This window comes from Bos taurus, chromosome 25 (assembly GCF_002263795.3).
Source record: "Bos taurus isolate L1 Dominette 01449 registration number 42190680 breed Hereford chromosome 25, ARS-UCD2.0, whole genome shotgun sequence".
In the NCBI taxonomy this organism is placed as follows: Eukaryota; Metazoa; Chordata; class Mammalia; order Artiodactyla; family Bovidae; genus Bos; species Bos taurus.
The window spans coordinates 16,917,752-16,933,431 of NC_037352.1; the positions used below are offsets into that span (position 1 = coordinate 16,917,752).

A 15,680-nucleotide genomic window follows, 5' to 3' on the forward strand; every position below is an offset into this window, starting at 1 on the left:
TTTATAATCCTAGACTGCAGACTGGTATCATTAACAGTTTGCATGAAGAAATGCAGCTCTGTTTTCACTTTCACCTTTTTACAATGCTGTTTGTTTCACTTTGTGAGCCATAGGATTTCGTTGACCCTGCGGGGTTGGCCAGATCTCCAGGGGCTCAAGAATTCTAAGACCCACTCCTTTTCTTATTTAAAGTGCTGCCTGACTTGCTGTGCTTACACACACAGAGTCTGGGTGGTGTCAAGGCAAGACCCACTCCTTTTCTTATTTAAAGTGCTGCCTGACTTGCTGTGCTTACACACACAGAGTCTGGGTGGTGTCAAGGCTGGTCCAAAGCAGATCAGAGGCCTGCTCTCCTGCTTCTGAAGCCTGAACAAGACTTCCTTCATTTTACTTTCCCTAAAAGCTGGGCTCAGGATTGTTTAGGCTGAAATGCATAGGAATAAGGCAAGATAACACAAGTAGGCTTCTTCATTCTATAAGTCACATAACAATTCCAGATAGTCAATAGAAATAAAGTGATCAAAGAAACAAGTAATGGGTTAAGCAATGCAGGAAATACTTTTTGAGCAGTAGGGGACTTAGTAAAGAAGTTCCACCATGAATGAGAAGTATATTTTGGTACATCAACTCCTACATCCATTAACTTATTGGTAGCAATAGTAGTAACAACAGAATGTTCTATCAAGGTCTGATTACCTGTATCTATGAAATTTTGTAACTCTTTCAGTTCAGTTCAGTGACTCAGTCGTGTCCAACTCTTTGTGATCCCATGAACTGTAGCACACCAGGCCTCCCTGTCCATCACCAGTTCCTGGAGTTTACTCAAACTTATGTCCATTGAGTCGGTGATGCCATCCAACCATCTCATCCTGTCGTCCCTTTCTCCTCCCACCTTCAATCTTTCCCAGCATCAGGGTCTTTTCAAAGGAGTCAGCTCTTTGCATCAGGTGGCCAAAGTATTGGAGTTTCAGCTTCAGTATCAGTCCTTCCAATGAATATTCAGGACTGATTTCCTTTAGGATTGACTGGTTGGATCTCCTTGCAGTCCAGGGGACTCTTAAGAGTCTTCTCCAACACTACAGTTCAAAAAGTGTCAATTCTTTGGCGCTCAGCTTTCTTCACAGTCTAACTCTCACATCCATACATGACTACTGGAAAAACCATAGCTTTGACTAGATGGACTTTTGTTGGCAAAGTAATGTCTCTGCTTTTTAATATGCTGTCTAGGTTGATCATAACTTTTCTTCCAATGAGCAAGCATCTTTTAATTTCATGGCTGAAACCCCATGGACTATATATATATATATATATATATATATATATATATATATATACACATACAGTGCATGGAATTCTCCAGGCCAGAATATTGGAGTGGGTAGCTTTCCCCTTCTCCAGGAGATCTTCCCAACCCAGGGATCGAACCCAGGTCTCCCGCATTGCAGGTGGATCCTTTACCAGCTGAGCCACAAGGGAAGCCCGTGTAACTCTTTGGTTCCTTGCAAAATCTTTCATAAGGGTTCTAAGGGAAAGCTAATATTGGGAACAGAAAGAATATGGAATAACATTCGAGTCCACAATACCTGAGTTCTCATGGGGAAAGTAATAGGTGGTCCCCTTCCAATATAAATGATTAACATGTGTTAGGCATCTGGAAAAAGGGGTTCCTAACTGATACATGGAAATTGTTTCTACATAATGGGTTACACTACATACAAATTGAGGGCAATCTGAAAAACATACTTCAGGATTTAGGGAAGATAGTCCATTCACAATAGTTAATAGAGTTCTCCAATAAGCAGGATTCCCAAATGCCAGATGTTGGTCCACATAGCAGTCCTTTGGTAGCCTTTCCACAGTTGTATCAGTAAGTGGGTATGATTATTCAAGTCCAAATAATTTCCAGTAAAATGTGGTAATCAATACTCTTCCCCAAATACAATGGGTAACACATGAAGCTGGTATAATCTAGCAGACAGATAAATTTTATCCATAGAAAGTCAAAGTTAAGAAAGGCCAGAACTTGTTTGCAGGGCAGGTGAAATTATCTTGAGTTCAGATCTGTTTCACATTTCTCTAGCTGAAGGTTCTCTGATGATTTCCAATGGCCAGGGGTTGAGGCATGGATGACAATCCACATTATGGTCAAACTTCCAAGAAAAATCTATTCGCAAGAATGACAGTGAGTTAATGGCACATATTTCCATTTTTCCTGTTTGGTGATCATTACTAATATGGTATTATCCTTCCCCTGCACAGTGACATCAGTAGGTATGGGAGGACCGTTAGCCTCCTTCACCCAGACTTTAGCTCCAATTGCATGTATTTCATTTGTGGATCCAAACCCTCCATCACCTCTATCTGTTAATTAGGTGGGAGGTTCTCCTTTTTGTACTTTGTCAGTTACACACGGATGAATCAGCAATTTGGCAATTCAGTCGTTTATTAATAAATAATTATCTTTTCCTTGATTTTGTAGAATTACTTGATTTCTCCTTGGTAGTCTGGGTCTATAACTTCCCCACAAACACAGATCCCTTTTAATGCTAAACTGGAGTATTCTTTGATTAATCCAAAGTGTCCAGAAGGCATTTTAATTCCAATACCAGTTGAAACAGTACATATCGATCTTTTAGTAAGTCTGTGTTCAGATACAGAGTACAAATTCAGTCCAGCAGCCTCAGGAGGAGCTCCGAAAGGAGCTAGTGCCCCTGGGCTAATTTCCCAATACTCAGTTGTTTAAAGATGGAAGTTGATGTTATGAATTTGTAAATTTGGCATAGTCATTCTCATCAAAGAAATTTCTGATTCTCCTGTAGGTCTGTTATTTGAAATATTCAGGACAGTATTAAAGTTAGTTCTCCAGTTTTTAAGAGTCCTTTCCAAGTTATTAATTGCTGTTTAAGCAGACCATTCATTCTCTCAAACAGCAGCTTGAGATAAGGAATATGAAAGGTCCATCGTACATTATGTTCTGGGGTAAACTCTTGTATTAACTTAGCTTTAAAATGTGACCCATTGTCACTCGGACTTTGAAGTGGAACATCATATTAGTTATCTTTAATGTTTTAATAGTATTAGTCTGATCAGATCTGGCTTTCCTGAAGAGAATGGGCACTAAGTATCCAGAATACGTGTCCATAGCAGTACTCACATATTGGCATCCTTTGTTTCAAATGAATGGATGAATATAATCAATTTGCCATATTTGCCTAGGCAGCTTGCCACATGCCAATTGTCCTTTGACTAGCTGTGGCAAGATTCTGGGCTTCCCTGATAGCTCAGTTGGTAAAGAATCCACCTGCAATGCAGGAGACCCTGGTTTGATTTCTGGGTTGGGAAGATTCCCCTGGAGAAGTGAAAGGCTACCCACTCCAGTATTCTGGCCTGGAGAATTACATGGACTGTATAGTCCATGGGGTCGCAAAGCGTCAGACAGGGCAAGCTTCTGTGCTTAATATGTTGACAAGCTGGACACTAAAACAACAGTTTTAATGACATCCATAGTTAAGGAAATAGCTCAGTCCTGGGCCCACCTGTACTTTGCTTTTCCTCCCAAGTGGCTACATTTTTTGTGTACCCACAAAGTCAAACCTTTTATGTCGCAGGAGTCTGGATCGACTTCTGCTTGGATTTGTGTTTGTTCCTTTGTAATAGGTGGCACAGTGATAAAGAACCCACCTGCCAATGCAGGAGTCATGAGAGACATGGGTCTGATCCCTGGGTCGGGAAGATACCTTGGAGTAGAAAATGGCAAGTCACTCCAGTATTCTTGCCTGGAGAATTCTATGGCAGAGGAGCCTGGTGGGCTAGTCCATGGGGTCACAAAGAGTTGGGCATGACTGAGTGACTAACACACACACACATACTGCATATAATTCAGCAAATTGATTACTCTTATTATAATTTTTCCAGCCTCTGGAAATTTCCTATTCCAGAAAGTCAAGGTTAGTGTTTTGTTGTTTTTTCCATAAACTCCAATTACCATACAGTTCACTGATAGATACATGTAATTTTATGATCCCTGGTTGTAGCTAATGGGGTATCTAATCTCTATCCAAATATAGATCACTGAAATAAGCTTTAGAATAATTCAGTTAACTTTTTAGCAATAAACATAATAGCAAGAAACTATCTGGGAAGTTCAGTTCAGTTCAGTCGCTCAGTTGTGTCCAACTCTTTGCAACCCCATGGACTGCAGCATGCCAGGCCTCCCTGTCCATCACCAATTCCCGGAGTTTACTCAAACTCATGTCTGTTGAGTCAGTGATGCCATCCATCATCTCATCCTCTGTCATCCCCTTCTCCCACCCTCAATCTTTCCCAGCATCAGGGTCTTTTCAAAGGAGTCAGCTCTTTGCATCAGGTGGCCAAAGTATTGGAGTTTCAACTTCAATATCAGTCCTTCCAATGAATATTCAGGACTGATTTCCTTTAGGGTGGACTGGTTGGATCTCCTTGCAGTCCAAGGGACTCTCAAGAGTCTTTTCCAACATCACAGTTCAAAAGCATCAATTCTTTGGCGCTCAGCTTTCTTCACAGTCCATCCATACATGACTACTGGAAAAACCATAGCCTTGACTAGACAGACCTTTATTGGCAAAGTAACATCTCTGCTTTTTAATATGCTGTCTAGGTTGGTCATAACTTTCCTTCCAAGGAGTAAGCGTCTTTTAATTTCATGGCTGCAGTCACCATCTGCAGTGATTTTGGAGCCCCCTAAAATAATATCTGCCACTGTTTCCACTGTCACCCCATCTATTTGCCGTGAAGTGATGGGACCTGATGCCATGTTCTTTGTTTTCTGAATGTTGAGCTTTAAGCCAACTTTTTCACTCTCCTCTTTCACTTTCATCAAGAGGCTCTTTGTTTCTTCTTCACTTTCTGCCATAAGGGTGGTGTCATCTGCATATCTGAGGTTATTGAAATTTCTCTTGGCAATCTTGATTCCAGCTTGTGCTTCATCCAGCCCAGCGTTTCTCATGATGTACTCTGTCTATAAGTTAGTCTTGGTCAACGTCTCAATTAACAAAACCAGAATTTAATATCAGTGAAACATAAAATTTGTCTGTATGTGTTTGTGTGTGTAAGGGTATTAACCCTGCAGCCAAGGGAGACTTTATCCCATCAAATAAAAAGTGAGGTTTGTAAGGGGACTGGGAAAAGCCAAGTGGCCATCTTGGATTTCCTATAGCCTAGACTGTTTGATTTATAGCTATTTTAAATAGCTATTTTACATTCTTTGATTGAGAAGTAGACTGTGCCTTGTCCTAAGGACATCAGGATAGCAAAGGTCTGACAATGAGGGGTTAATTTTTTGTAGAAGCAGAATGAGTTTTATTTATGTGTGCCACAATCTTCACAGATGACTGTGAAATAATATTTATTTACTTTCAGTTCAGTTCAGTCGCTCAGTCGTGTCCGACTCTTTGCGACCCCATGAATTGCAGCATGCCAGGCCTCCCTGTCCATCACCAACTCCCAGAGTTCACTCAGACTCATGTCCATTGAGTCAGTGATGCCATCCAGCCATCTCATCCTCTGTTTTCCCCTTCTCCTCCTGCCCCCAATCCGTCCCAGCATCAGAGTCTTTTCCAATGAGTGAACTCTTTGCATGAGAGTAACAAAACCCTTTAAAAACAAATATAAATCACTTAAAGGCAAAGACATTCACATACTCTGTTATCAGAAGCCACATTCCAAGAAAACTTAACAGAGAGAGAAAGCCAACTTCTAGTCAGATAGTAGCTTACTGTTAATAAAACAATTGGTTTATCTAGTTAATTTTAATGTACTCTTAGATCCTTTCTGTAAATCTTGACCAGGTGATAGCATCTTTTTTCACAAAGGCATCAGAGTGGAAGCATGAGCTATCAATATGACAAAATGGCTTAAGAAGGAAACTTTAAAATCTGATTATATTGCAATTGACAAAGTAACTTGGTCACTGCTGTGACATGTAACATTTAATACAACAACTAGAATTATGACTGATAACATTTTATCCAGACATACAGATTTTTATGATAAGAAAGGTTTGTGGAAAGTGGACCCCAAGAAAAGAGTTTTATGCATGGTAGAAGTTTCCCTGGGATGCTGAAGTGCCTTTGATAATAGACTTTTAAGTTTATTTACCCTTTAAGTGATCTGTTCTATATTTACCTTTGAATATTTTCTGTATCCATAACTTTATTTTCCCATTCAGAAACAGACACCTGTAAGTCAGACTTTTCCTTTCCCTTAACAAACTGCAATTCCATTCCTCATACTTTATTAGAAACACACATTCTACTTTCCTTAAGCAACCATGAACTGTCCTTTAGATTAGCATTCTGTACATTGGTGAACCTGAAATGCCAGTGATAATTTCTAAAATTCTTGCTTTCTTATAGAGAACATCTCAGGATGGTACCAAACATATTCACTAATAGTTCTATACCTTTTTCTATAAATAGAAACCAGTGTTTAGTAATTATTTTAGCATCTTATTTGGAAATGGCCTAATTATTTAATAAACTTCCATCATTTAACATGATTTAGCACAAGCCTAGAAATTCAAGTTACCAAATCTGGAGAAACTATTTTAGGTACACACTGCCCAAGCATAATTATTCCTAATAGAGTTTATCTAAAAGCTCTTACCTCATTTACATTTTCTTTCCATAAAAGTTTCTTAACATGGAGTTACTCTGTAAAGTGGACTCAGTTTCTGGCCCAAATGTGGAATATGCTGTCACCAGAAGCCAAATATCCTTTATGCATTTTTGTGCCTTTTGTCTCAGAAGTTTGAAATTCCATTATCTTTTGTTTAGCCTTAGGTAAAATCTCTTTATGTCCTTTAGCCCATTGTATTCCCCAAAAGTTTAAAGTCTGGGCAGATCCCTGAATTTTGGAGGGATTAATCTTCCATCTCAAGCATTAAGGTCCCAGGCTACTCTTGTTTTAGCTATTGCCAGATAAACTTTCTTTTTGTTAACCTGGCTGTACCAATTTCAATATTTAGCTTGTGCAAACTTTATAGCGGCTTTTTTGGCTACTGACTTTAAAGTGGAGACTTGGTCAGCTAAAATGTAATTTTGACATTGTAACATGGATAATCATCCTTGCAAATTGCATAACTCCAATTTTAATTTCTCTTCACTAATTTTAATTTAGCTCCATGCACCTTATGGTAGGCAGAGAGGATTCAGCTTCTCCTACCAGTGTGGTATATTCTTGTCCTTTCTCAGCAAGAGCCACAAACGTTCAGTAACTACTAAAGTTTCAGTTCGCTTTAATTTGAGGTCCCGTTTCTCACACAATCCAGTGCATATGCTCCATTCAGTAGCTAACGAGTAATAAGGCAAATCTTCCCATCCAGAAATAAAAACTTGATTAGTTTTAATCTCTTTCTTCTTGAGTGGCATTTTGTTTCACGAATCCTGCTCACAGCACCAATTTATGTTTTGCTGAAAGTTTTACTTTCCTCTTAGTTTTGAAGGATTCATTTACACAAGAAACCACTTGTTACATACATAAACAATTTCAATTTTTAATAGATTTGACTTAATTTCAATATACAGTCATTAAAAGAAAAAAAAAATAGGAACAATAGAGAGAAGTTAACAGTACGTACGTTGTCAAATTGGGCCAGCCTACATCCAGACTTGAACAGTGCTGGGAAGTTTCTTGTTAACAACAATCTGGAGTCTCGATTGGGAAAAGATACCGGGCTGTGAATCCGTCCCAAGGGTGAGGCTTCAGATTGCAGTTTCAGGGGCTCCTGCTTATAATCCCAGGCCGCAAATAGTTATCATTATCTGTTTGCATGCAAAAATGCAGCTCTGGTTTTACTTTCACCTCTTTACAATGCTGTTTGTTTTACCCTATGAGCCATAGGATTTTGTTAGACCCTGAGGGGTTGGACCTCTAGTGACTCAAGAATTCCAAGACCCACTCCTTTTTTGTCTAAAGTGCTGCCTGACTTGCTGTGCTGGCAGGCAGGCATAGAATCTGGGCAGTGTCCAGGCAGATCAGAAGCAGGTCAGAGGCCTGCTCTCCTGCTTCTGAAGCCTGAACAGAACTTCCTCCATTTTAATTTCCCTAACAACACTGCAATGATTTAAAATTGTAATTGACTGTTACATACTATTTCTGACTGCACTGGGTCTTCGTTGCTGCTCACGGGCTTTCTCTAGTTGCAGCAAGAGGAGGCTATTCTCCAGCTGCAGTGGCTTCTCTTGTGGAGCACAGGCTCTAGGGCACAGGCTCAGTAACTGCGGTGCATGGGTTAGCTGCTCTGAGCGTGGCATGTGGGATCCTCCCAGACTAGGGATTGAACCTGAATCCCCTGCATTGGCAGGCAGACTCTTAACCACTGGACCACCAGGATAGTCCAGATTTTTAACTCCTAATACTTGGTGAATGTGAAGGTGTGTAACATTCTCACGTAAAGCTCCTGAATGTAAACCTTGCTCTCAAAAGCCTTGCAATGTTCTAAACCTTGGCTGTAATCCCATTTCCAGGTCTCTGTTTCAAAAAAAAAGAAAAAAATGTGGACAAAGATTTTTGTGTCTTCATTATTTGTTATCAGGGACATTTGGAAACAAAATGAATGTTGAGCTGCAACAGAATGTTAAAAAAAAGTTGTGATCCATCTGTATGATGTTATGTAGCCCACTGAAATGCTTATAAAGAACTTTGGATACAGTGAAAAAACACTTATGAAAAAGAAATGAGAATTTTTATTTTTCTTCCTTTGGTTCTTGTCCTCCATCCCTCACTCTGTTCTTTCTACCTTACGAGGCATTTTGCCAAGGTTAACAGTGGACGTCCATAAATGTTGCTTATACATGATTCACTTCTTTTTTCTCTATAGCTTTCAAATTTCTATAATAAACAAGTATTTTTGTAATGAAAAAACAAAATTTCATAATGAAAAGGCTTCATTCAGTTCAGTCGCTTAGTTGTGTCCAACTCTTTGAGACCCCATGAATCACAGCACGCCAGGCCTCCCTGGCCACCACCAACTCCCAGAGTTCACTCAAACTCATGTCCATTGAGTCGGTGATGCTATCCAGCCATCTCATCCTTTGTCATCCCCTTTTTCTCCTGCCCCCAATCCCTCCCAGCATCAGAGTCTTTTCCAATAAGTTAACTCTTCACATGAGGTGGCCAAAGTATTGGAGTTTCAGCTTCAGCATCAGTCCTTCCGAAGAACACCCAGGACTGATCTCCTTCAGAATGGACTGGTTGGATCTCCTTGCAGTCCAAGGGACTCTCAAGAGTCTTCTCCAACACCCCAGTTCAAAAGCATCAATTCTTCGGCGCTCAGCTTTCTTCACGCTCCAACTCTCACATCCATATGCATGACCACTGGAAAAACCATAGCCTTGACTAGATGGACCTTTGTTGGCAACGTAATGTCTCTGCTTTTTAACATGCTATCTAAGTTGGTCATAACTTTTCTTCCAAGGAGTAAGCGTCTTTTAATTTCATGGCTGCAATCATCATCTGCAGTGATTTTGGAGCCCCCCAAAATAAAGTCTGACACTGTTTCCACTGTTTCCCCATCTATTTCCCATGAAGTGTTGGGACCAGATGCCATGATCTTAGTTTTTTGAATGTTGAGCTTTAAGCCAACTTTTTCACTCTCCTCTTTCACTTTCATCAAAAGGCTTTTTTTTTTTTTTAGTTCCTCTTCACTTTCTGCCATAAGGGTGGTGTCATCTGCATAGCTGAGGTTATTGATATTTCTCCCAGCAATCTTGATTCCAGCTTGTGCTTCTTCCAGCCCAGCGTTTCTCATGATGTACTCTGCATATAAGTTAAATAAGCAGGGTGACAATATACAGCCTTGACATACTTCTTTTCCTATTTGGAACCAGTCTGTTGTTCCATGTCCAGTTCTAACTGTTGCTTCCTGACCTGCATATAGGTTTCTCAAGAGGCAGGTCAGGTGGTCTGGTATTCCCATCTCTTTCAGAATTTTCCACAGTTTATTATTATTCCCTAATTCAATCCTCAAAAATAAAAGTGAATTCAGTTATTTTTTCATTTTAAAAATGAGGGTACTAAAAAAAAATGAGGGTACTTTATCCCAGAAAGGTAAGGAAATCTGTAAAAACTTATGCAACTAAGCAAGTTAGAAAGCCACTCTATAGTCCCAAGCACATCCCATGTTTTGGAAAGAAAATATACCAAATGAAATTTACTAATAAAGTAACACCCTATATAAAGAAGACACATTAAAAAGTTCTATCTTCCTAGAGATCAGACCTTGCTGTGCCATCCCTTTAATTCCTTTCTTCTGCTCTGCTCTTATTAGTCTCTCAGTTGTATCCAACTCTTGCAACTCCATGGACTGTATGTAGCCCGTCAGGCTCCTGACTATGGGGATTCTCTAGGCAAGACTACTGGAGTGGGTTGCCATGCCCTTCTCCAGGGGATCTTCCCAACCCAGGTATCAAACCCAGGTCTCCCGCATTGCAGGCAGATTCTTTACTGACTGAGCCTCCAGGAAAGCCCTCTCCAATACTTACTCAAGTGAGTATCTGCAATCAGACATGTAGCTGCAGAAATTTACTTTGCTAACAGAGTTAATACAAATTAAAGACCTGTGTAACTGGATTCTTCTCTATGAGAATATTTTGTGATTGCAAGGAAGTGCAAGGCTGTCTTGATAAAGAACAAGAACCTGAAGCTGGGGTGGGGGGTTGGAAGGGAGGTTTTAAGGTCGGGGGATATATATACACTTATGGTTGATTCACGTTGTTTAATGGCAGAAACCGACACAGCAGTGTAAAGAAACTATCCTCCAATTAAAAATTAAAAAAAGAAAAAAATAATGTTGAACTCTTAATAAATGCATTATATGTTAAAAAAAAAAAAAAAAAAGAACCTGAAGCCGAATGGGGTAGAACAAAGAAAAGAGAAATGTTTGCATGGACTTTCAAAATTCCAATTCCCAGTGTTTATAATGAGGTGTGTGGGGTCAGGGAGGGGGTAGTGACTGAAAACTAAGTATCCAGCACTGGTAAATGATTATGAAAGTATACAATGACATATGGAAGAATGCCATGTTCTTCAAGATATTATTAAGGAGGAAAAAAGGAGAAGCTCAGAAATAAATAAATATCATGCATACAACTACAGATACATATTTGCTTGAATATATATTATATAATTTTCTGGGAGAATAAAATTCCTCTGGGAGGTGGGATAGGGAATGCTTGAAATAACTATGTCTTTTAAGTTTAAAACACACACACACACACACATCCCTCCTTGGCTTAAAATAGAGTCTTAATTGCACTCATTTGATGACTTTCTAAAATTAAATCTTTCTTCTCTCTGATTCTAGGAAAAGGCAAAGAGTAACCTTACAAACTGTTATAGTTTTCTATGGTCACTAGATTGCTGACAAGACCCCTCCAATCACACACAATCACATTTTAAAACCTTCAAGATACAGTTTAATCAGTAGTTTTAATGCACATTTGTTAGAGAGAGCTGCACTTTAACAATTATACAGACATCTCCTGCAGTTATTAAAATTATCAAAATATAAAAAAATATTCAAGTACAAAGTATGCAAATTAGCAGCATTTACCTAAGATGAATATATTAGCATATTTCAGTATAATAACAGGAAAGAAAACAGAGCTTCCAACACACACACACACACACACACACACACACACACACACGCTGCACAGAATACTTGACTGTTCTCAGAAGCATGCTGAAGGCAAGAATGCGCTACATATAAATTCTTTAGGCAAAAATGCCAACAATTTAGAATTTTTTAAGTGAGGATGGAATGAACTTTCATTTGTTCAAAATTCCATACTAGTTATTAGACTTAAATATTCATAAACCTTAAAAAGGTATGAAAAGCTTGAAAAGCTCATCAGTTTTATAGTTTTTAAAAATACCCTGTATGAATACTAACTGTAGAAGAGCAAAAAAAAAAAAGTCTGGCAAAGGGACAAGTAGATAGACTTGTGTTAACTGTGGTGAGCTTGCTTTGTTTCTAAGAGCAAGGAGTGAATCATTTTTGAGTAATGGGAGAGTCCTGGGGGTGGGAAATAGTCTTCATAACAGCAGCTTTCTAAAACCTGCACCCACCTTTAAATGCAAGGCAAACCCAAGGAAAGGTTTAACGAGCCAGTGAAAGGAAGGAAAACACGAGAAGGAGGGCACAGACAGTCCATTACAAAACTACAGTACTTTGGAAAAGATTCTGAAGGTATTAGAATGAAAACTGATTAAACTATAATCAAGGCTTATGTGAAAAGGTTTAAAGCTATTAATTTCAGGTAAGCTTATACTGAGGTATTCATTGCATAAGGTTTTTATGGTAATAGAAGTCTTAAGAGATATCTACATGTTTTGTAAAATGAAATTAAAAATTTTAAGCACAAGAAAAACAAGAGCCTTTAAAACTATGAATACGTACATTTAAAAGCTCCAGCATTCGGTCTAGTTGGGTGCACCGCCAAAGGCTGGCCTGATGCTGCAGCCCACGTGCCCCCAACACTCAAACACTCAACAGCCCCTTCCAGCCTGGCTCCGAACCGTGAAGTGCCATTCAGAGAGCTCAGTGCAGGAAGGGACGCGGCCTTTGGCAGAGCGAGATGCACTCTGCCTCTTAATCTTGATGGCACAGAACCCTCTGCCAAATCTCCAAACCCAGGACTAGAAGGGAATGGAAGGTTGTGACTATCCAGGCCCTTAAAGCAGCTTCCCCTGAGTAATGAGGCTGTAGCAACATGCCCAGGAAGCTACGAAATCCAGGCTACCAAGCTGTGGCTGCTCCCCCATCACGGGCTCAATCCAAGGCCCTCGGGGCCTTCCTTATTCACATGGCAGGAAGGGCTTTTCTCTGTCATACAGTATTACTCTCATATTACATATTACCACATAGCTGAAATTACATAACCATCCTCTCCATGCTCCACCACCTGTTTCAAACATCATGATTCCAGGGTTTCTGCATTTTAAGTATGCAGAACCATTCACAAGAGTCACTGCTTCTTAAGGGAACACCTCTCAGCCTAAATCCCCAGAACCTGGTTCAAAAGAACGAACCCAGGCTCATGGACTGATGACTTCCACAGTTAACTTTAAAAGACGATACAAGTGAGCTTGTAAAAACATGAGTGGTCTCTCCTCAGTTTCAGTTGAAAAGCTTCAAAGTCAGTGTTTTGGTTAAGTTGCCCCTGAGCTGCTGGGTTACAGGCAGAAGACATGGTTTTGAACCTGCTTTACTAATGCCCTAAGGACAGGGACCTGTTAATGTAAACACGGCCACTGGAGCTGCACATTTGGAGCCACTTTCAGGAAAGGCCCAAACTCCAGAAAAATATATTTTAAAATTTCCGCTAAAATCCCCGACGGATGTTGTAGGCTGGCAGGTCACCAGGCCAGCCTGTAAGCCACAGGCAGCAGCACTTCCCCGTCAGTCTAGCCGGTTCCTCAGATCCCTCTGGGCTTCTGTGAGTTTCTGGATTAGATAACGCTTGTCACGACTTTCCTAAAAAAAAAAAAATAGGTTCAACAGCATAGTCAATATATTTGGAAACAAATATTATTTCAACCCAAGAAATTACCTATCAGATTCAAGGCCAAGGATCCAAACTACTGGACCTCCAGTGACCTCCAAACTGTCTTTTTACTCTTGTCCCCCAAACCCCCCCACCCCAGCCCCCGGTCCACAAAGCAGCCTTGTAAAAATGTTCTTTTAAAAATGAACATCAGACTTGGACAACACCCTCCAGTGGCTTCTTATCACACTCAGAATTAAACCCAGACTTCTCACCAGCACCCTCAGGCAGTGCTGTGACTCAAGCTCGCCTTGCCTTTCCCATCATGCACCCTCCGTGCAGAATGCCCTTCCTCCTGGGCCCAGACCTCGCTGTTGTCTCTGCCTGTTACTCTCATACCCAAGACCTCCCATAACTGGCTCCTTCTCATCATTCAAGTCTTGGCTCCATCGTCACTTCCTGCTGAAATGGCTGCTATCTCAGCAGCAGATGGTCCACCAGGCACTCTCTAACTAGCTCATCTACGCCATCTTTACAGCAGTTATAGCAGTCGGAATGTATCTTTTTCCTTTAGCCTCTGAGCAGTCCGTCTCCCTTCTTGACCTCTGCATCCCAGCACAGTATGAGGATGGAGCTGCAGGAGTCCAGGCCTGAAGGCAGAGTTCTGGGGGAGTGGTGATGCAGTGTCCCACTCTCTCTCCCCGGGAGAAACTCCCATTCCTTTCCGTGTCCTGCCATAAACATCCCTGGCCCTGACTCCCAGGACCGGAGCTTTCTTACCAGGTTCAGCTGCTCTCGGAGCTGGACGACCACCCGCTTGTGCGCTCCGGCCAGGGCGATGAAGTAAAACATAATGAGGCTGCAACATAAGGCGAGAGGTCACTAGGGAGTTTGTACCATCTGAAGGTCACTGCAAAACGACCCGACCCACTTGGCCTGGAACAGTTTTACTTTTGTTTGAACAGAAGAAAAAAAGAAAACCCACCCCTCTCCCAAGCAGAGAGCATCAGAAATAGCCAGAGAGGTTTTATTTGGCAATGGCAGCAGAGACCGATTCCTACCTTGCTTTCTAAGTTAATACTAAAGCTCTTGAATCTCCGCTGGCACACACAAGAGAGGGGAGAGAGGAGATGGGCCAGAAGCTCAGCTCAACACAGAATAAAGTGACTGTGGATGATCACTGTGGAGCCTCTCTGGCCTCAGCCCCCTCATCTGTAAAATGGGGATAACAGAGTAAAACCCAGTGATAACAAGCCTAACATAATACAATTCTGAGTAAAAGCAGCTGGCAATTGCTCCTGTTTTCTGTGCAGCCCCAGACCTCAATTATGGGTGGTTGAAATTATTATCTTTGAGAAGACGGACAAGTGAAGTGAAGGGCAAGTGCCCAGGTAAACAGCAGGCAACATCATCCATGAAGGGGAGGTGGCTGCCTATTTAATCTCCCCAGAGAAGGCTGAGGAAGTGAGGGCCACTGGAATCAGGGATGTCAGTCTTCTCTTCTGGAAGTCCCCATGGCCAAGGTCGAGAGTGACCCCCAATGATGTGGAAGCCAGATCAGGTAACCACCCCAGATGGCGGCAGCCAGACCACAGCTGGAGTGAACCAACAACGATGAAGCCGCTGGATTCCAGGATCCGCGGAATTCCAGGATCCGCGGAATTCCAGGCTAATGGGCTACAACTCCCACATCATTGTATTAATATCAACGGTATCTTACCTTTAACAAATAAATTTTTTAACCCTTTTCTTGCATCATTGTGGGATTTTACTGTAGTAATATCTACCTCATAGGATAACTGATGACTGCAGGAGTTAGAACAGGTAAGCTACAATCAACTCAGTGATTTGTGGTAGTTCTATAGGTTCCAGGAAACTGAACCAGTGAATTCTGAAACAATGGTCCCAAAGGAAATACAGAACAGGTTCCTTTGTGCCTCTGGTCACAACATTTTTGTCAGCTGATTGATAGTTTCTTTTATGTTTCTTTTTTTTTTTTTTTTTAAAGCTAGAGATTTATTGTTATTTTGTGATTAATAAATTGTCAAACTGGTTATGACACTACCCCACACTGTATACCACCAATTGCTAGTACAAAAGTTTTAAAACCATACTGAGGCATAAGGCAGAGAGAGCAGAGACACACAAATATCA

General features: G+C 40.8%; 1 protein-coding gene across 1 annotated transcript in view; it reads right to left on the minus strand.

Moving 5' to 3' along the window:
- Nucleotides 1–11,447: 11,447 nt before the first annotated feature.
- The window catches only part of TMC7 (transmembrane channel like 7), a 60,810-nt gene continuing 56,577 nt past the window's right edge, over nucleotides 11,448–15,680 (minus strand). Inside the window, exons 15-16 of the mRNA XM_002698015.7 lie at nucleotides 14,307–14,385; nucleotides 11,448–13,516 (exon numbers count right to left, since the gene is read on the minus strand). Coding sequence (XP_002698061.3) covers nucleotides 13,442–13,516; nucleotides 14,307–14,385 — 154 coding nt within the window. The 3' untranslated portion in view covers nucleotides 11,448–13,441. The remainder of the gene's footprint in view (nucleotides 13,517–14,306; nucleotides 14,386–15,680) is intronic.